At 38.7% G+C, this 21,085-nt stretch overlaps 1 protein-coding gene across 1 annotated transcript in view; it reads right to left on the minus strand.

Annotated features, from left to right (window-relative positions):
- Window positions 1-2,519: 2,519 nt before the first annotated feature.
- Window positions 2,520-21,085, minus strand: part of LOC126285149 (carboxypeptidase D-like) — a 225,740-nt gene continuing 207,174 nt past the window's right edge. The window contains exons 25-27 of the mRNA XM_049984464.1: window positions 17,676-17,969; window positions 5,497-5,676; window positions 2,520-4,674 (exon numbers count right to left, since the gene is read on the minus strand). Of these exons, the coding sequence (XP_049840421.1) occupies window positions 4,544-4,674; window positions 5,497-5,676; window positions 17,676-17,969 (605 nt within the window). The 3' untranslated portion in view covers window positions 2,520-4,543. The remainder of the gene's footprint in view (window positions 4,675-5,496; window positions 5,677-17,675; window positions 17,970-21,085) is intronic.

Here is a 21,085-nt window from a genome sequence, read left to right on the forward strand (position 1 = left end):
TACGACTATTCCGATGGGACCAGAGCCTTCAGTGAACACCAATTTAACAAAGGAATTCCGACTGAGACAGCAACTCTGTGACAGTTTTTGGAACCGCTGGATTAAAGAATACCTATTGGAGCTCCGGAACTACCATGAAGTTAAATGCCCATTGGGACGAGTCATCCCCTTTCGCCCTGGCGACATCATGCTGATCCAAGAGGACCTTGTCCGCGACATATGTGGAAGAAGGCCAGGATATAAAAGGTACTACCAGGAAGAGACGGCAGGGTAAGGACAATAATACTCCTGACACCAGAAGGTCACATCATTAGTCGTCCTGTGCTGCTGGCCGTACCTTTAGAGGTTGATCAGGGTGGGGAGGATGTCACAGAGTGATGTACTTCAGGCAAGTGAGAGACTGTTTATTTACTCTTAGGACAATGTATCTTTGACTTGTTGTATTGTATGTTCTGTGATTATGAAATAAAGTCTCCAACTTTTCTCTGATTAGGTGCCAGCATCTAAGAGGTAACCTATTAAGACAATGTCACATCAAAGATCATCATCAGGTTTTCATGATGTAGTTGCAAGTCTGAATCTGCCAACGAAAATGTTGTGTGTTTGGTACAAACACTTGCCAATAAAGGGACCATGTGAGGCTATTAGGTATTTTACTAGCTCTATAGATAGTTTCTCAATGTTACAGTAGGTTGAAACAGCATTTCTTTTTGTGGACTTTTGATAGTCTGTAAAATGTTTGAGGTGTGGATGCATAAGGGCAAAGTTTATGTACACCATTTTCCTGAAAGCATTTTGGATTTCTTTGGTCTTACTCTTCATTTTGTCATTTGGGCCATCTACTATTACTCAGTAGATCTTATCCTGGAGTAGGATATAAACTTTCTTCTTACATTCCTGAAGCGTTACCAGAGCTGACACATTCACTTTGCCTGCTCGGAAGATGATGAGGGCCTTTGTGAGTTTGCAGCATGTTTTGCACTATAGTAAAAGGTTGCCTTTGCACTTCCATGTGACACACACAGGAAATATGGTGCAAAACGTGTCATTCACTTACATGGGCCATTCTGTTGATGCCTAGTAACAAAATGATTTCAAGGGATTAAAATGGTGTTCATTTTCATGTTATTCTATAATAATAGTTTTTAGCTTCTTCACAGCAAGCTTGTTATGCATTTTGATATGCTCAAGCACATGAGCATAGTGCGAAGTCCATATGCTGTACTCCCCCTTAATCGCATTTTTCTATAAGGGGGGGGGGGGGGGGGTCAAATAAAAATGAGAGAATGAAAAAAGCAAGTAAACTGTTTATTATTCCAAAAGTAAATGCCATAACTGTTAATAAATTTATCCCACTATAAGTCAAGATGATCAGAGCCTCCATGGAAAAATAATTGCAGTTGCCTGCAGAATCATGATTGTACCCAGGTGTGCACCTCTTTATCCAAAGCAAATCAATGGTCACAAATATCTTCCTCCAGGTCTCCAAAAATACGGAAATCGTGTAGGGAGACACAGGGACTGTGTAGAGGATGTGTATGGGCTTCTCAGTGAAACTTCTGTTGTATTGTCGAAATGGCATAATTGTGTTGCAGTAAAATTGCCGCCCATATTTTTCCAAGGTTGTTTAGAGTATGCTGCAGAAATTTCACAGGGAATTCCTTAAACATCCTTCATACAGTCAATAAAATTCTTCTGAGCTGTTGACGGCATTGTCAATATATAAAGTTGTCAGATTTTTTTTTTTTTTTTTTTTTTTTTTTTTTTTTTTTTTTTTTTTGCCACTATTTCACGTGGCTGTGCTCAGGGCTTGTGCTGAGCTGAGTCACTCATCTAGATACCAACAATGAACATTAATAGTCTGAACAAAAAATAAATGTAACAGCAGAGAACCTCAAGAACAGAATAATTTACTAAGAAATGTGAAAAGCTTAATAAAAATAACATTAACAATTGGTGAGCACCGATGAAACATTCCCTACCCATTTTTCTCTCAAAATATGAATAACAAGGGCAAGAGAAGGTAAAGTTGAGAGCAAAAGAATTTGCTCCAAATAATAATGATGATGATGACATTCTAAAAGCTCAAAGATGGGAGTTCTACTGAGGTGGTGCTGACAGAAGAAACTTGTGGTCACATCAGAATTAGTGCAAAACAATTTGGCCTCATAAGAAGATTAATGAGCAGGCTGAAAATTTTCAGAGTGTCCAAAAAATATATTGAAACCAGCCTAATTTCAAAAAAATTCTTTCAGTGTAGCAAATGGGTTTTATTTTAAAAATGAATAGAAAATATTTTGTGGATACAGTACATATCTTGCACCATTAACTCTAAGGCTTTCGCTTTCAGTTATCAATTCTGATTTTATTGCACCATGCAATGGGTCTAACAATTTGTTGTCATTAAATTTCCGCCAGGTTGCAACTTGAATTGGTTAAATTACAAAACTAGGATTTCAGACAAACAGGAAATAAGGAATTTTTGTTGGTCATTATTAACCTGTCAAAAAGTACTGACCTATGTTGGAGAAATTTATAACAAAATTAATTTTATTGAATTCTTGATACAAACAACTGCAGTATTACATACATAGTATCCAATGACTGCTATCTAAATTGGCGGCCTTATGATACTATAAACAGCTCTCCAATTTGTTTACAGAGTGCAAAATGGTCCCAAAAGTAATGACAATATTCACATAAAAATACATATAAAAATAAAGTAATCACAATAATTATTGCTATTTAATGGTCCCTTAAGGGACCAATTAAATTTAAAATAATTCTTGATTAAAATGTTCTGCATTTACCATATATGGTAAAATGTCAAACTTTCAAAAATGTCATTTTTTTTAGTTGGCAAAAAATTATCTCACATGGATATTAAACATCATACAACATAAAATACATTATTTACATGAATACTTCATTGTTATCTCTTACAGAATTGCCTCACTGCAGTTTCATTTATGTGTAAGGAGTCGATAGCAAAACACGGAATACATATGACTATAAAAATATTTCCATTTTGGAGTAACAGCTGATTACAGAAAACATAAAACTTTACAAGTGTTTTTTACAAAGTGCATATTATAAAATATTTTCATTAACAGCTTTTTGGTTCTTCTCCCATGTTTAGGAACTGCAAATCTTAAAATTAAAAACTACTTTACAGTTTCTTGTACTTCTAATCAACTGGTTTGTTGATAAGTAAATTCAAAAGTTCAAAACTGGTTTTTTCATTAGTAATTCAAACATAGTACTTAGTTATTTCTATGTGCTGACAGGTTTCAAACTTAATATTACAACTGGTGTATTATGCTCAAAGATAGCCATTACCCTCCAGATAGTCTTGCCAATAGCAATTCCTAATAGCAGCTGCCATCAAATATAATGTCCATCAATTTCAGGATTAATTCTTGGAATGTGTTTTGGAATAGTTCTGCTCGTAACAAAGGCAAAGGTGGTTGTGTCTATTTACACGAAATACTGTTTGCTCTCCAGTCACACACAAACTATTATTGTCAGCAACAGTGTTAGTTTGCTGATATAACAATATTTTATGTGGTTAGTTGTAAGTTTATCTGCTTAATAATACAGAAGCAAGTATTTGGAAACAGCTGGGAAAAATAAATCAGTATACTATTTCATAAAAATATCTCAAGGGAAAGCTACAATGATTAATACAAAGATTGGGACTTTTGTGGGTTATGAATGAAATATTAGCACATATAAAATATATAAAAATGAGTAAATCAAGAAACTAAATTGTTTGAGGTGGTGGTGATCGAGTTGGGGGCAATGGAGGTGGAGGTGGTGGTGGTGGTGGTGGTGGTGGTGGTGGTGGTGGTGGTGGTGGGACTGTTTATCTACAGATAAATAAAATACATAAAAATGCTTTACACAGATCCTCTGAAACTTTAACCAACATACTAACATTAACTTATTACATTACCACTAATTACACTGTGATTTCCTTACAAGAAAACACCTTTTATGTAGTCTTTTTGCTTCCCCCCTTTCTTTGGAGTAACTGTCAAGCAAGGGTATGGATAAAATTAGACAAAATAACTTCTTGGGAAATTAAAAGTTTAGTGAGCATAGAATGGAACTACTAATGAATCTACAAATTACAGTACATAGGTTTAACATGTATTGTCACAGACACTGGAATATGGCAATATTTTAGGAATGAATACTGCAGTGCCACTTGAAGTCATTTAACAGTAATGATCCAATCATCTTATGAAACTAATTAGCAAAATAATCATAATTTTGTCCATTTTGGAAGAATGACAAGTGTCACTGCACAATAATCTGTAAAGGACAACATAAAATAGTACATGAGCTATTGTGTTACAGTTTTCAAGTCCACTAACAAATATTTTATAGGGACAAGAATTAATTATTTTACTAATCATATCAGGAAGGGAGTGGGGGAACTTAATTGTTCATCATCTTCTCAAGGATGTCCTGGAGTAAACACAGCCTAATGGAACAGTTAAAAAATAGTGAAAGACTGGATACATCATAATATTAGTCACTACTGTTGTGGTCGAACAAGAACAATATCTTCATCTTCTTCAGAATCTGTCTCACTGTCTTCTCGGTTGATCAGTTTGTCATAGTAGGGTCGTATACCATCATCATCTATCTTGGCATCACTTCTGGAATCTGAAAGATAACAAACTATATAAGTAGATAACTCTTTTTGGTGTAATACACTAAATGATGGAGTGAGTCAATCATCTTCGCATTCCCTACAGAGAGAAACATACTCCTACTGTCTGCACATATGATCAAACTCGAGTAGTCAATTTTTTCTTTCTTCATATAAGATATATTTTATATAAAATAAACAGTATGTATATTTTCTGACAGCTTCCATTCTTTTGCCATAGAGTAAAACTATTGCACACTTTGTCAACTGCGTTCATTTGGGACGTAGGCATTACACGACTTGATGTATGAAACTGACTATAAAAACCATACAATTACAGTTTCTCCAGTAATGTTGTGACTTAAAGTTAACACATGCACTAGATAAGTTAGATATGAACTAGGGACATTTTACAGTTTAGCAAAATTTTCATTTTTGGGATTAGTAATTAAATAATAATCTTTGGGTAGATGCAGACTGGAAATGACCACTACTGCAAAAATATTGCAAAATTTTAGACACAGTAATGTAGAAATTATTAGACAGTTAATGACACATTCTGAAAAACTATAAAGTACTTTGTTAACTAATTCTAGCTAACTTCCCTTACAGTGATCATAATGTAAAGATGTAAAATATAGTGCCACATTTTATCAACCATTGTAAAACTGATTCCTTAATTGTGACACACTACCAATTAAATTTGTTACAATTCAGTGGATTCTGTGAAAGCAGATGAGGAGTCATGTTGTATATCTTAAAAATTTATAAAATTTATGTGGCCACATTAATAAATATCAGTCAAGACAATATTAATTATTAGCCTTTTGTATTACCTGTGAAAGGAGCGCGAAAAATTTCATTTTCTTTCTCATCATCATCGTCATCATCAAACATTGAAACTCTCTCTGATGCAAGCTGCATGAAACTGTACTTATCATACTGTGTTCGCCTTCTACGCTGCCAGGTAGCATAACAACAAGTTGCCAATATGACAATGAGGAGGCACACGGCTCCTAAATAGAAAGAGAGAGAAAAAAAGTAAATTAGTCAAGTCCAAAATTAATAATTAACATGTAATATAAGACTATTTATGAAACTAAAGGTTGGTCAACAAAGTAACACTATTGTAATGTTAAGAATGGATCAGCCTGCATCTAACAGAATTCATCATAATACTGCTAGACATAAACAAATTTGGAACATTAGGATGGTGAGTCGCAGACAACAAAAAGACTGTCACAAATAAAGCTTTTGGTCATTAAGGCCTTCATCAAAAATAGACGAGACACACACACACACACACACACACACACACACACACACACACACACACACAAACACAAGACCGCAGTCTCAGACAACTGAAACCACACTGCTTATCTGCGACTCAGCATCTCCGCTTTATGGTGAGTAGCAACTTTCCTTTTCATAATATTTTTACATTCTATCCTGAATTTTCCATTGTTTGAACATTAGGATGGGATAATTATAAATGCGTGCAACTGGTACCTTATGTGACTATGCGTGATATCAGTGGTTGAACTTGCCGATAAATATGGTCTGATCACTGTCCTAAAACAGTACTCCATGAAGCTGGCACAATTTGAAATACATCTCCATTTCATAATGTTGATCAGAGGTATTTTCTTTTTTCCCACTGTGGTGGGAGGCTCTAAATCGAAATTTCACTATCTACTTCAATAGACATTCACAGTTGCCGATAAGGAAGTGCTTTTAAATTTATTGATAATAACTTGCGTTTCGTACCATTTAAGCATTATCAACAAATAAATTTAATGGCTGCTACCACAACTTTCATCTTTCTCAACTTGAGATCATGTGAAGGATTAACAGAGTAATGGTGTAATATAATGTGAAGTACTCAGTTTCTTTTACCCATAGTTTTATACTGAATCATTCTGTATACTGATTACTGCCTTGAGTGGATTCATTTAGAAATACACATCTGTTTGCAAGATAATAGTCTTCTGTTGGTTCAGTGCCAGAAGGTATGGTAGGAAGGCAAACTAGAGTTTAGTATACTATTGACAAAAAGGTTGTTAGAGATGAAACCGAAGCTCCCATAAGGAAAGACAATCAAAGTTAACTGGCAGTGTGCTTTTCATTAACATCACTGCATTCACTTTAATCTATTTAGGAAACCCACAGGAACCTAAATAAGAGTCCAATGTGGTAATCACTAAATCACCTCACTCAGTTTCAGAAATGAAAGAAATGCTCTTGATGATGTCAGTCCCAATAACAGCTACAACCTTTGCTGTGTGTTACTTCTTTCACTTCTAGCAAAATTTTTAACATGAAAAATGCTGAGATGCACCATGATTCAGAGACCACGTTAAACTATAACTTGCTGGGTTGGTCTGTTCAAACGTTAAGAGGAAAGCAATGAGATACCACCTCCAATCTGTGATGTCAACCCACCTTCAAGTTGAAGACAGCTTCAACATTAATCTTTGATGTGTATCATACTTGGAGAATTCCATTTGGATGGGATGAGCAGCAATCTTTAACAGCATATACAAAATTGCCCCCTACCTCAGGAAGGTTTGAATTCCATGCACACATGATCACCTAACAGAAGTCTGGCAGATTTGACTCTGACACTTTCAAATTCTTCTTCTTGTTGTTTGTCGTCTCATGGTCTTTTCCTTCCCCCCTGAAGCCATTTGCTTCTTGGTCAACCTGTACGTCTTACCTGTTTAATTTCATAGTAGCCATCATGGCTAGCTTTAGAAAATCAAGAAAGTGAAATAAATGGAAAACTGAATAGGATCATTTGGTGTGAAGTCAACCAATTAAAAATGTTCTGTCACCCACCCAACCTCCAAAACATCATAGTCAATCACTATGCCACTTCCAGTCCCACCTCCTTGCCACAGGGATCATTTCACTGTGGAAGACCCAGGTGCATGACCTGCCCGGATTTCCTGTTTGAAGCCTGTCACAGGCTTATCCTACCTCAACAGAGGCTGGACCACCTGTGAAGAGCAGTCATGTCATATAACAGCTCTGCTGCAATCATTGCACATCTTTTTATGTTGGTGCGACCACTAACCAGATGTCCCCCAGGATGAAAAGTCATTGCCAAACTGTGGCCAAGAGCAAAGCAGACCACCCGGTGGCATAACATGCAGCTGAACATAACATAATTGATTTCAATGGCTGCTTCAATACCCAAGTCCTCTGGATCCTATCCTTCTTCACCAGCTTTTCTGAATTGCCCTGATGGGAATTATTCTCACAACACATTCTTACCTCCCAAAATGATTCCAACCACAACCTAAGGTAACCTGGTGTCTCCACTCCCTTCACCCAACAGTTTCCACCCCCTCTGTCCTATCTTCACTTCCCTACTCTCGTCTCCTACCCTCATTGTGTGCTACCCTCTGCCAACACACTTGCTCTTCTTTCCCCTTCCCCATTCCACTCCTGTTTTGCTTCCCATTTCCCCCCCTTCCTCCCCACGTCTCTGCCCCACAGCCTCTGCACACTGCACCTGTTGGCAGTCTAGTCCCTGTGCGCTCTGCCAGAGTCCTCCTCTCCTGCCACCTATACCCTACTATCCCTCCTCCTTCCCCAACTCCTCCAGATTGTTGCTTCTGTGCTGCACGATAGTTGCTTCAGAATAAAATCAATCTCGGTTGTAAAATTATTTAATGTCAATGACATGTTTCATCCTTTTGGAGCATCATCTGGTTGTGTAAACGTAGCTCTGTACATGAGCCATCAGTCATAAAACCATGTATGATGTAAAATAGACACCAAAGTAACCAGATATATAATCCATTCATCATATATCCAGTTACTTTGGTGTCTGTTTAACATTATATTTGGTTTTGTGACTGATGGGTCATGTATCCAGCTATTTTCACACAATCTGATGATGCCCCAAGAGGGTGAATTGAGTCACTGACTTTAAATAATTTCACAACTGAGACGGCTTTTGTTCTGAAAAACTTCTCAACTGGTTGCTGTAACAATGAGGCTTGATGGAGTGGGAACATTTTTACATTATAGTTGGGTTCCAGTTCGAGTTGCCAGAGATGGCAGTCACATCTGTGTGAGGTGTTATTGTTTGTGTGAATGAATGTGTGCATTTACTTTACTGCAAAAGGTTTTGGCCAGAAGCTATGTGTAAGGGTCTTTTGTTCTGCCTGTCTGCAACTCAATATGTCCTCTTTATGGAGTGGACATTTCATTTTTAAGTTATTAATTTTTAAAGTTTCAATAATTGTGTGATATTTGTCACTGAAAGCTTAAAAGAACCATATCTCAAACTATTTTATTTTCAGAGCTGAAATTTCTCTCATTTTGGCTAAATTTTATCAACATAGAAGTTTTTTTTAATTATTGAAATTTCAAAGATGGAATGTGTTTAGTGTTGATAAGAATTTGCATCAGTCCTACACTATCTGTTAATGTGTGTGCCAAAATTCATGAGTGTATACCTATTGGAACATACTGAAATAAATTTTATTTTATTGCAATTTGTTTTGCCAACATTACCACAACTGTACATGATTTACATGCTCGTTTACAAAACTAAAGTTGAAATTAATTTTTTGTACTAATCAAGTACATACTGATTTATCATGTTAACAACTCAGTACGTCATGCCATATAGTTAACATAAATAATCTAAGGAATATTACATCTTATTTCATTTTACATATTTTAATTCAGTTGTTGCATGTGTGTTTCACAAGCCATGCATTGACATAACAATTTTTTTGAAACACTAGTAGTGGCATTTTACACAGAATGCAGTAAGTTTCATTGCAGTTTGAGGAATGTAGCACTCAACATTGCTGTACTGAATTACACTGCTTGTAAATCATTCAGTGACACGAGATAAGAATCAAATTAACTTTTCTAACTTTTGTTATCATCTTAAAGATTTTGGATGAATTTAAGCAGAACAGTGTTTTTCTGCTACTTCATATGGAAATGGAGTTTGTGATAGTGTTAACAGCACAGTAAAAGGGCTTGCAGGCAAAGCTAGCAAACCCCTGTAAGTAACAAAATATTAACTCCTTACCAATTGCTTGAGTGGGGTTAAACAAAATATTCCATTGGTCACTTTTTTCTATGTGACAAATGATAAACATGCTGGAAAACAGAAGAGCTTACTACACTTTCTTTACATGTAACAAGAGCCATATTGACCATCATACACCTGCTCCAAGAGCCTCTTTCATTTCTTTCTGTTGAGTTCACTGTTTGTTCTTTAGGTGTTGATGTTCATCCTAACTGTGTCTTACCTGATATTATCTCATCACCTAATTCTGGATCTTCCTGTGCTCTCAGTCCATCTACAGCCCTACCAAATGTTATTTTGGGTTGTTTATTTTCTGTCATTCTTTCTATATGGCCTGCCCAGTTCAACCTTCTCTTCTTTAGCACTTTGACAATGTTACATATTTTTACATCTCTCTTAAGTCTACACTTTTTCTTATCATTCACCCCATGTCATTTTCATCAGATACTGGCCCAAAAATGTTTCTTAACATGTGTCCAATGTTATCGGGTGTCCAGCCAGATCCGATCGTCGAAGTTCCACGATATTTCTGCGAATAACCATTCCGCCATCATCAGGTAGTGCTGATGGAATGATCTGTCTGCGCTGTGTCCATGGTATTTATGACCGCAGGGTCCTGAGTCGTATACCCGCACGGTCGGCCGGCGGGGCGCCGCGTGGTGGGAGGGGTGGGGGTAGCTGTAGCCACGCCCGGTGGTAGGCGCAGTCCATCTCCGTCTGCCGTGGCAGAAGGATCTCAAGTTCTGTTCATCAGAGATCGAGTGTGCTCTATGTACCAAGGTGTTGAGCATTCCATTAAGCTGCGCCGGATGGTGGCAGCTGGATGCATGTAGGTACAGGTCAGTGTGTGTGGGCTTTCGATACACACTGTGACCCAGTGAGTCATCAGAACTACGTTCCACTAGGACATCAAGAAAGGGTAGTTTTCCATCTTTCTCAGTCTCCATGGTGAACTGAATGTTACTGTGGACTGAATTTAGATCTGTAGCTCTCCCTGTCCATGTGGCCAGATGACAAACGTGTCATCCACATAGCGAAAGAACATACAGGTTTCAGTTTGGCGGCTTCCAGTGCCTCCTCTTCTAAACTCTCCATGAACAGGTTGGCCACCAATGGGGAGGGCAGGCTCCCCATTGCTACTCCCGTTCTGCTCGTAGTATTGACCGTTGAAGACAAAGTATGTCGATGTTAACACATGTCTGAACAGTTGTGTCAGATCAGGCCTCAATTTCTCACTGATTAAGTGGAGAGAATCTTCCAGCGGGACACTTGTGAATAATGAGACGGCATCGAAGCTGACCATGATGTCAGATTCCTGTAGTGTCATCTCCTTCAGGCAACCAATGAAGTCCGTCGAGTTCCGGATATGGTGCGCACATTTCCCCACATAAGGTCTTAACATGCTTGCTAAGTGCTGTGACAAGTGATACGTCGGTAACCCTATGTAGCTGGCTATGGGTCGCATCCCTTCTTTGTGCGTTTTTGGAGACCATATATCCTCGGAGATACCGCTGAACATTGCCAAAGTCTTTTGATGTCCTTGTCCTTGAGCACGCCATTTTTCAGCAAGGTGGCAGTGCTTTGTTGTATCTTCCTGGTCAGGTCTAAGTTGATTTTCCGATGTGCTGGATCGTCTATCAATTGCAGCATTTTCTGTTCGTAGTCGCGTCTCTCAAGGATGGTTGGCAGGAAGAATGACTACCTCCTTATTGTCTCTGAGGGCTCGTAGTGCTGCTCTTTCTGCTCCCGAGATGTTGCTTCTGGCTGGTTTTGACCTTGAAACAATCCTGCAAGTTTCCCTTCTGATTTCTTCTGCTTTGTCATCTGGTAAGCCACGGACTGTGTGTTATACTGAAGAGATTATTTCATTGAACGGCACATACGTAGGTGTCGGTGCGAAATTGAGTCCTTTTTCAAGTACAGCTGTAGCTGCGTCGTCGAGTGGTTTACCTGTGAGGTTAATCACAGTCCACCTAGTGGGCACTATCTCATGTTTCGGTTTGCCAGGTAGTCGAGCAAACTTGGTGATCTGCTTCTCCGTGGATTTACGGTGGGTCCAGTCTGCCTGGGCCCAGGTAACACCGTCCACCCATTCCTAAGTGTGATCCTGGATTAAGGAGGATAATCATAGGTGAAGATGCAGCAGCTCCTTGGTGTTCTTGTCCAGTTGTAGACGGGTGTAGCGAATCCTCTCCCTGACCAGGGGCAGACTGGCTCTTCGCTTAATGCGATTCGCTGCAGGCGTGCATATGTAAAGCATCATTTTGACGAAAGTAGGTATGGTGTTTTCATCCCTACACCTTAGTAAAAAGGCGAGAGAACTTAGCAGACGTCCTTTCTGGTTCCAAAGCTTATCCAGTTTCTTCACCAGTTGGTACATAGCATCCCCGTAGAGGTTGGTGATATGTGATCTGAGGCCTTCCCGGTGAATGTGCTGTATCCAAGGTTCTTGGTTGTCCAGTTAAAGTTCCACGATATATCGGCGAAAAACCGTTCCGCCATCATCAGGTAGTGCTGATGGAATGATCTGTCTGCGATGTGTCCGTGGGGTCCCGAGTCGTACCCCGGCACGGGCGGCCGGCGGGGCACCGCGTGGTGGGAGGGGTGGGGGTAGCTGCAGCCACGCTAGGTGGTAGGCGCACTTCATCTCCGTCTGCCGTGGCAGAAAGATCTCGCGTCTGCTCGCACTGTTGTTCTTTGATGGTGTTTAATAATGGTTTCCAGGCCTTGCTAAGTTGAATCCCCATTGTCCGTGTTGATGAGGTTATCTGTTACTTGAATTTCTATGGCATCCTTGTAGATACTGTCCCAGTAGGCACTTGTGGCAGTCAGGATTTTTGTCTCTTCGAATTTCGCTGTGTGTCCGGTTTCAATGCAGTGTTCTGATAGAGCCGAATGGCTGGGTTGGCGTAAGCGGGTGTGACGTTCGTGATCTTTGCATCGCTCCTCAACTGTGCAAACTGTTTGGCCAATATAGGATTTACCACAGCCGCACGGGATTTTGTATACGCCCGCTTTCTTAAGCCCTACGTCATCTTTTGCCATTCCTAGTAGGTCACGAATCTTTGCTGGTGGCCAGAAGACTGTGTCAATCTTGCGTCACCTTCCAGCCACCAGCAAACATTCGTGACCCACTAGGAATGGCAAAAGATGACGTAGGGCTTAAGAAAGCGGGCGGCTGTGGCAAATCCTATATCGGCCAAACAGTTCGCACGGTCGAGGGCCAAGCCTGATAATGCTCTCCTTCCGCATTTGATCCCTTGTGGATTAGTTTTACTACATTTTTTATCATTCTTCTCTAACAATAAGACAAGGTTAAATAAAATAGCTGATAGGACATTTCATTGTCTCCATCCAGTGAACACCTTAAAATTTTCAGTTTCCGCTACAGAAGTCTTTATATGACAAAGTTTTGTCTATGCACATTTTAAATAATCTGGTTATCTTTGATGGTATTTGAAATTTCTTCATTATACTTTTTGCAGAGTCTATCAGTTTATGCTACTGTAGGTCTTTTTGAAATGTAAAAATAATATGTGAACATCTACATTGAATTCACATTTCATCTCAGTTATTTGTGTTAGAGTGAATAACTGATCTAATGTGGATCTATTCTACAACTAGATCTTCAGTTACAGGGATCAGTCTGTTTAATAGTCACCTCACTAGGATTTTGTAAGTGACATCCAGTAAAGCAATACCTCTGCAGTTACTGCACACAAAGAGATCATTCTTGTTAAACATGGGGCATATAACTGTGGTTTTCCTGTCTATTGGTGTGGTTTCTGTCTTCCAAATTGCTTCTATTAAAGACAGTATTTCTAATTCAAGTCGTGGTCCTCCATTCTTTAATACCTTAGTTCATATCTGGTCTTCACTCAAAGCCTTGTTATTCTTAGGTGCTTTATTTCATTTACTGATGGGATAGTGACTTGTACATCAGCTGTATCAGGTTCTTCAATTTTGAAGTAAAACCGTGGATCATTGCAGCTGAGTAGCTATGAAAAGTATGCCTTCCATTTTTTTGTGTGTCACTCTTGTGGGTTAGTATTTTCTCATGCTGACTCTTTATAAATTGTTCCCTTCTAGTAAATTTGACAAAAGATTTTTTTAAAATGTTTTGATAAATCTTCCTTGACCTATGATGTTTAAAATCATCCTCTGCTTCTCTTATCATATTGTTGTAGTATTCCCTTGTCTTAGAGTTCAGTGTGTTTTCTGACAGATTTTGTAGTAGCTTTCCTTTAGTGCCATATTGTTCCTTTCTTAAATCCAAGATGTCATTGCATTTTTTCCCTCCACCAAATTTTTTTGGCACTTCATGTTAAATCAAATTTTGTTAGGTCATATCCTTTTTCCTATAACTTTGAAAGTTACTTCTTGAATATTGTTCTTCAGGTGTCTCCATCTGCTTTTGACATCTTGTTGTTACCTAATGGTCAGTCTAGAGCATGACAAAAACATTTTATGAAGTGATAGCAATCACAGGGACAAGTTAAAGCAAAAGTTGTTTCTAATTTTAAGCATTTGATGTTCTAATAATCAAGTGAGTATAGGTGCCTTTCGAACACATTACAGGATTTGTTGGTTGCTTATGACAACAAACTGCAGATAGCTTGTGTGCTAACAAGAGATGAAAAAGAAGAATTAAACCCGTTTATTTATGCTTTCTTGTGGACTAACTCCTCCTTTTTCAGACCCTAGAAGACCAGATAAATTGACTCTTAGTTCAGACCTCATCTTAGTCCAAAACATGCCATAACTGCCCCTGAAGGACATGCAGAATATCTAATAAAAAGATACAAAAAACTTAACAGATTATATTCGAAAAGTAAGTGTTGTTACATCAATACTCCACCAGTACTGCTTGAGAAGACTAGATTGTGTCATTCAAAAGAAGCCTGAAATATATAAGATGTAGTATTTGCATCACCATGGTGTTTTTCTTGTTGAAGATGAGTAGGATATTTCTGATTGCAAGGCACTCACAAGTAACACACTGTTAAATAATAACTACACCAATGTTTTGTTATTAATATTAATGCATCTGTAAAAAGGCACAATTCAGTAAATTTTTGTAGTGTTTATTGAGCATGTGTTAGTTGACGTAAAAATATTTCCACAGTTATTGGAAAGCCGAAACTGATTTTAAATTTAAATGTGCAATTCTGATCATGTAATAGATTGTCACCAAACGAAAGACAAAAATGATGTGATAGTCTTAATTGATTTTTGCTATTTAAGGATTCCATTAAAACTTACCACTAACTCCAGAGTCATACTGCCTATGCACTAAATACTGCATTTAACAGTAAAATAAAATCTGTTTTAGTACATTCTCTCTGGAATACCATCACAATCTGACACACAAACATTTGAAAAATAATATGACTAATGCACATTTTTCTCAAAACAAAACAAAAATTCCTATTTTGAAATTTTAAAAATTAAAAAAATGGTTTGGAAAATTGAGCATTTTTATGAATGATCAAAAGTAGTACATATTCTTGAAGCTTATAAAAAAAAGGCCAAAATGGTACAAATTTTAGGTTTGTACATCAGTTTTTAGAATGTAGCCATTTTAGGGTTTCAAAACATTACAAAAATCATATAACTTTGGAAACTTTAAAAATTAATTACTCAAAACTGAGTGATTCAAAAATTTTAATTTGGGGTTTTTCATGCGGACGACATTGATGGTCAATGTACCAAAAAATTATCAAAATATAAGATATCAAGAACCAGACCACTGGTTTTTCCTCACAGATTGATCCAATAATAAATGCAGTCTACAGTCTTATAGCATTTTATTATGCCAACATACATTTAGAAGTGACAGCATCATCGTTAGGACTTTCTGTTAAGCAACAACAGAAAACCCTGATCAGACAAAACTATGACTTCGAAATGTACACTGGCATAACACAATGCTATAAAGGCAGCAGAAGGAAGGTTTAACATCCTGCTGACATTGAGGCCATTAGAGACAAAGCACAAGTCAGATTGTTTCAAGGTCTGAAAATTGGCTGTACGCTTTCAAAGGAGCCATCCTGTCATTTGCCAAGAGTGACTTAGGGAAATTGCGAAAAACCTAAATCTGATGGGCTGGATGTGGATTTGAACCAGTGTCCTCCCGAATGTGAGTGCTGTGTGCCAACCACTGCACCATGTTGATCCTTATGGGTTATAAAATACATATCTTACAAGTTATGAGCTCTTGTTCATCTTTGCCACTGTGAAACACCTCTTGTACTGCAAGCTCTTTGTACAATGAATGACCTACAGAATACAGTGAAAAAAAAAAAAAAAAAAAAAAGTAGCAACACATTCGTCTGTTGTGTCCATGGATACAGGTAGCAGTAAACATCTGTTAGTGTTATTCCTGTAAACCGTGTTCACAGTTCTTGGTAAGTACAGTGCATACATTAGTTCTAATAGAAGCAATTTGTGTTTTGATGAGTTGAGGAAGCATTTTTACACTGTAGTTTTATCTCTGTACTTACTAGTGTAATAGAAGCCCATTATTCCGCATGGGAATGGCAGGCATGATCTTTTGTTATAGTCTGGCAAATGGAAGCAACTGTTCAGTCCATGTTCCAAATGCTGAAAAATATCAAGAACACAGCCTATCACCTGCAAAATTATTTTGCTGTTCTTTCTGGTGATTACGAGACCTCGCACCCATACCTCTACCAACAGCAGATTGTGACAGATATTGCACCATTCATACTCTTGTTGTGAAGAAGCACGTATTGCAATGAGTGGAAGACGATCATGGAACTATTGTGTGTAGAATTTCATGATTTATCGGGGTTAGTCATCCTTCAGTCTGATCAGTCCTGAACAACTGCTATAACTGTATCATATACAGCATGCCCTAGCCCTATGGCCAAGAAGAAGGGCCTCCCAGAATGCAGTTCAACCAATGCCTGTTAATAACATGTGGTGAAGATCCACTTTTCACAACAAAGATACTGTTCACAAAGAAGGATGGTTTCATGTGAGACAGAATTGTCAATTTTCAAAACCAACTTGTGGGCTAATGCAAATCTACATACAGTTGAAGAAGCAAGGCATCAGCACCTATTTTCAGTCAATGTATGGGCAAAAATTATTGGCAACAGACTAACAAAACTTTACCACACTACCAAACAGGTTCACTGGTGCATGGTCTCTTTGGTTCCTATCAAACGATTTGCCTGTACTGCTGGAAGAGGTGCTAGTCCAACATCAGCTGGAGATGTCGTTCACACATGATGGAGAGTCAGACAAATTTCTCTCAAAAGACACAGAAAACCTTACACAGACATTTAAAGAGCACTGGATTGGTCTGGGGGTCCAGTACATTGGCAAGCTTATTTCCCGCATCTTAATCTCTTGTATGTTCGGTTGTTGGGACACTTGAAACTTTTAGTGTATTTAAGTCTCATTAATGATGTAAAAAACTACAGGAACATGTCATCAACACCAGACAGCATGCCTTACTATGAATGAACACCATATTGCCATCCCCCTCTTTAACAATTTTAATATCTAAGCTGCCACTCACTTTCTCCCTTTTCACTAACAAAATTTATTTCCCCATTTGTGAAACCAAGAAGTAAATTTATTTGAATGTAGCTGTACAGTATAAAGGCTCATTTTTAAAGTGCCAGACAACAAATCCAAAGGGGTCTGGTTCAATCCCTGAACAGTCCTAGGATTTTTATTTGCCATTTGTCCCATCTTTCACCTCTGTTTATCTCTAAGAAATGCTGAGTTGCATCATAGTTCAGACTTCACATTAAATTGCATCACAAGAAGGGGACTATGCCTAGTAAAGCACTGTGGTGTTCAAACCAGTCATTGGGTTGTTAGCAGCTTTTGTTTTAAAATCTGTGCAGTATCATCTGTTCATTGATTATGGAGTATTTTCAATAATCTTCAATAAAAGGATATTCACAAAACACTTACCAGCCACAACAACAAAGGCAAGCCGTGGCATGCCAAGTACACGGGCATCCCTTTCTATATGGAACATCAAAGCTGATGGTGTGTGCATCTCCCCTGACTCTGGAAGCTGAAGAAGGCGAGCCGCTGACAGGTAACCAGGAGCAGAAGCTGCTACTTCCAACTCAGGTTCAGTGTTTCTGAATGGAAGCGGTCTCCAGAAATGACCAAATTCTGTTGTTCTTGTAACAAACAGATTTCCTGCCACTCTAATCTCTGCATGAGCCACTGGTGAATTAGCATTGTCTGTCACATAACCTGAAAAAACAGTATTGTTACAGTTTTGGTTAATTAATAGTTATTTCTGACCATGTTATTAGATACATCATTAGTATATGTAGAACCATTCTTCAAATGCTAACTACACCAGTCTAACACAGGAATGAAAAAGATGAAGGGTACTTTTATCCTTACTAATAATATTAATAATTACAAGAAAGGGATTAAAAAAGTATGGATTAACGCATAACTCTTTGTTCTTTACTGAAAATGAAATACATTCTGTCCTGTCTTAGGGCTTGCTGTACATGGTACTCAGAAATTGCTTAAAAACGCCGAAGCCTGCTCATATTGTTCTGCACTGAGGCAACCTTGTAAAAGCATGTGAGGTTATGTTGGTCATAAGCAAAGAACATTACAATTATTCAGTTATGTTAAATCAATTTACTAAAATATCTCTGATAACTGCGCTTATAAAAGAGTGTGATGGTTTTATTTTGTAATATATATCCTCGCCATAAGCAGAAAAAGAATTATCATTAACAGTGAATGAAAAATAATAGCTCCAGCAAGGTTGTAGTGCGTTCACATTTATCGATCTGGCTTGCATGGCAGTCAGGAGGAGCAGCTATAAATTCTTGTTAGCTCATTCTGATTAAGTTTTCTATGGGTTTCCAAAATCACCTGAGGCAATGATTGTGCTCAAAGAAGATATACAATTATTTTAATATTTCTTCTTTCAATTTTGATGTCAACACCAAAAAGGGAAACAATGGAATATCTCTGCCAGTACTGCACATACAAGAGTCTTACAGAAGCTATAATATGTTTGCAGCGAAAATAAATGTACAGCAATTAGCTACTGACCCAATGCAAATATGGAAGTGCCATCAATGTTCAACCAAGTATGCAAATCATACAAACTGTTTTCAGTGAAATGGAAAATTATGCAGTTCTGATGGAGGAAACTGAAATAAGGACAATCACATCCTTATACCAGTATCCAGGTACCAGCTGAATTTAAAGGTTGATTCATATAATTGATTTGTTGAGGCTGTAAATAATAGGTCCAAAGTGTCAATGGCTCATGGTTGTCAGACATCTCCCATCATGACACAGAACTTATTGTTCAGTGTATCAAATAGAATATTATTCTAAGAAGATCAACAATGAATGGCACTGACTGACACTACATACTTGAACACGGGCCTTGTAAATCTGTAATGTTTTTAGAATAGGAACCAAAACCAAACCCTTTAATGTCACACATCTACCCTTTCATCAAAAACCAGTGTAAGAGTAACAAATTAAAAATCTCCACACAGAGAGATGATCACCAGCTCTCTGTCTTCAAATATGATATACAGGGGGAAAAAAAGACAGAGCAAGCAACACACACACACAGGTTTGGAGATCCAATGAAGAACTGCTTAAACTAGCTGGATGAGCCCTTGGTAGTGATCAATGCAAAAGCAAGACAATTGAATGGGCAGGCTATGTTTTCAGAATGGTAGAATAATCAGTCAGATGTATGACAGGAAGATGGAATTCTCCACACCACTGGATTATCAAGAAGTAGGTGACCTCAGAGTGCAGACTGATGGGTATCACTGGGCGGAAAGGAGCAGTGCGAAAGAGAGAAAACAGAAGACAGACACTGAGAATGGCATAGGATTGTTACATCTCACAGAAGTCAATGAAGTGAGTGACTATGATCAGCAAGCTACCAGAAGTGCCTTAGCTGAAATATTAGAAGTGTGTGTAACATAAAGAGTGAAGTTAAAACATAATTATAGTAGGAAAGTTCTGTGAGAATGCAAATATTTTAGGAGTGATGGAGGCCACTCGTCGAAAAGCAGAAGTGCTGAGTCCTTGAGAAAACACAGAAAAAAGAAAGAAAACTATCTAGCTTTTGGAATAAACAATTTCAAGCTAGAGTACACATATTGCTCCTCCATAGCACGATCTGGAATTGCAGTTCAGGAGCTGGACTAAGGTGGGGTGGAGTGGATAGAGGGGAAGACAGGCAGGAGTCAGGAAGAGGAGTTGGGTTGGGTAGCTAATGATTTGGAGGAAGACAGCAGGCCCGCTGGCTAGGAATGTAGGTGGGACAGGTGTCAGGTTCACAGGCTAGCCATGTGGACATGAATGTCAGAGCCAGTGGGGAGTGGCTCACAATGAAGGTGACATAGACTCATGAATTGGGAAGGGGAGGGAGAACAGAGGAAGGGAAAACTGTTGGGTGGAGGGTGTGGAAATAGTTGGTTAACAGAGAGAGTTGCAGCGGAGCAACAGATGTGTTGCGCGGATAATTCCCATCTGTGTGGTTCAGAGGAACTGGTAGAGGAGGGAAGGATCCAGATCACCCACATTGTCAGGCAACCACTGAAACTGAGGATTTTGAGCTCAGCTGCATTTTGTGCCAATGGCTCATCACATTGTTCATGGGCACAGTTTGATGGTGGACAGTCTTTCTGGTAGGCAGCTGGTTTGTTGTCATACAGTAATAGAAACCTGTGCATTGAGTGCAGCAGATTTGGTGTATGACATGGCTGCTCTTACAGGTGGCCCAGCCTTTGATTGGTTAGGGACTGGAGTACGAAGTGCTGGGAGGGTGGACTGGGCATGTTTGCATCTGGCTCTACCAGAGGGATATAATCCCTAGGACAAGCAGCTGAGAGTAGGAGTGGCATCAGGTTGGACTAGGATATTATGTAGGTTAGGTGTGTGATGAAGCACCACTTTGGGAGGGGTGGAAAGTAATTTAAGTAGGATGTCCCTCATATGAGAACATGATGAAAGATAATCAAAGCCCTGGCAAAGAATATGGTTCGCTGCTCCATTCCATGATGATACTGGGTGATGAGGTGGGTGCTCGTTTGCAGCTGATTCTTTGTGGGAGGAGGGGATGGGGGATTAGGGGTATGTGGGGATATGGCGCAGAGAATCTGTTTGCAAGCTATGTCTGAGGGATAGTGCCTGTCTGTGAAGGCCTGCGTGAGACCTCCAACATACTGTGCAATGGAGTTCTTGCTGCAGATAAGCCATCACCAGGACACCAAGGTGTATGGCAGGGAATTTTTTAGCATGGAAGGATGACAGCTGTAAAAATGTAGGTGCTGTTGGTGGTTAGTGGGGAAGAATGATGAGGTCAA

Source organism: Schistocerca gregaria, chromosome 8 (assembly GCF_023897955.1).
Source record: "Schistocerca gregaria isolate iqSchGreg1 chromosome 8, iqSchGreg1.2, whole genome shotgun sequence".
Taxonomy (NCBI): domain Eukaryota; kingdom Metazoa; phylum Arthropoda; class Insecta; order Orthoptera; family Acrididae; genus Schistocerca; species Schistocerca gregaria.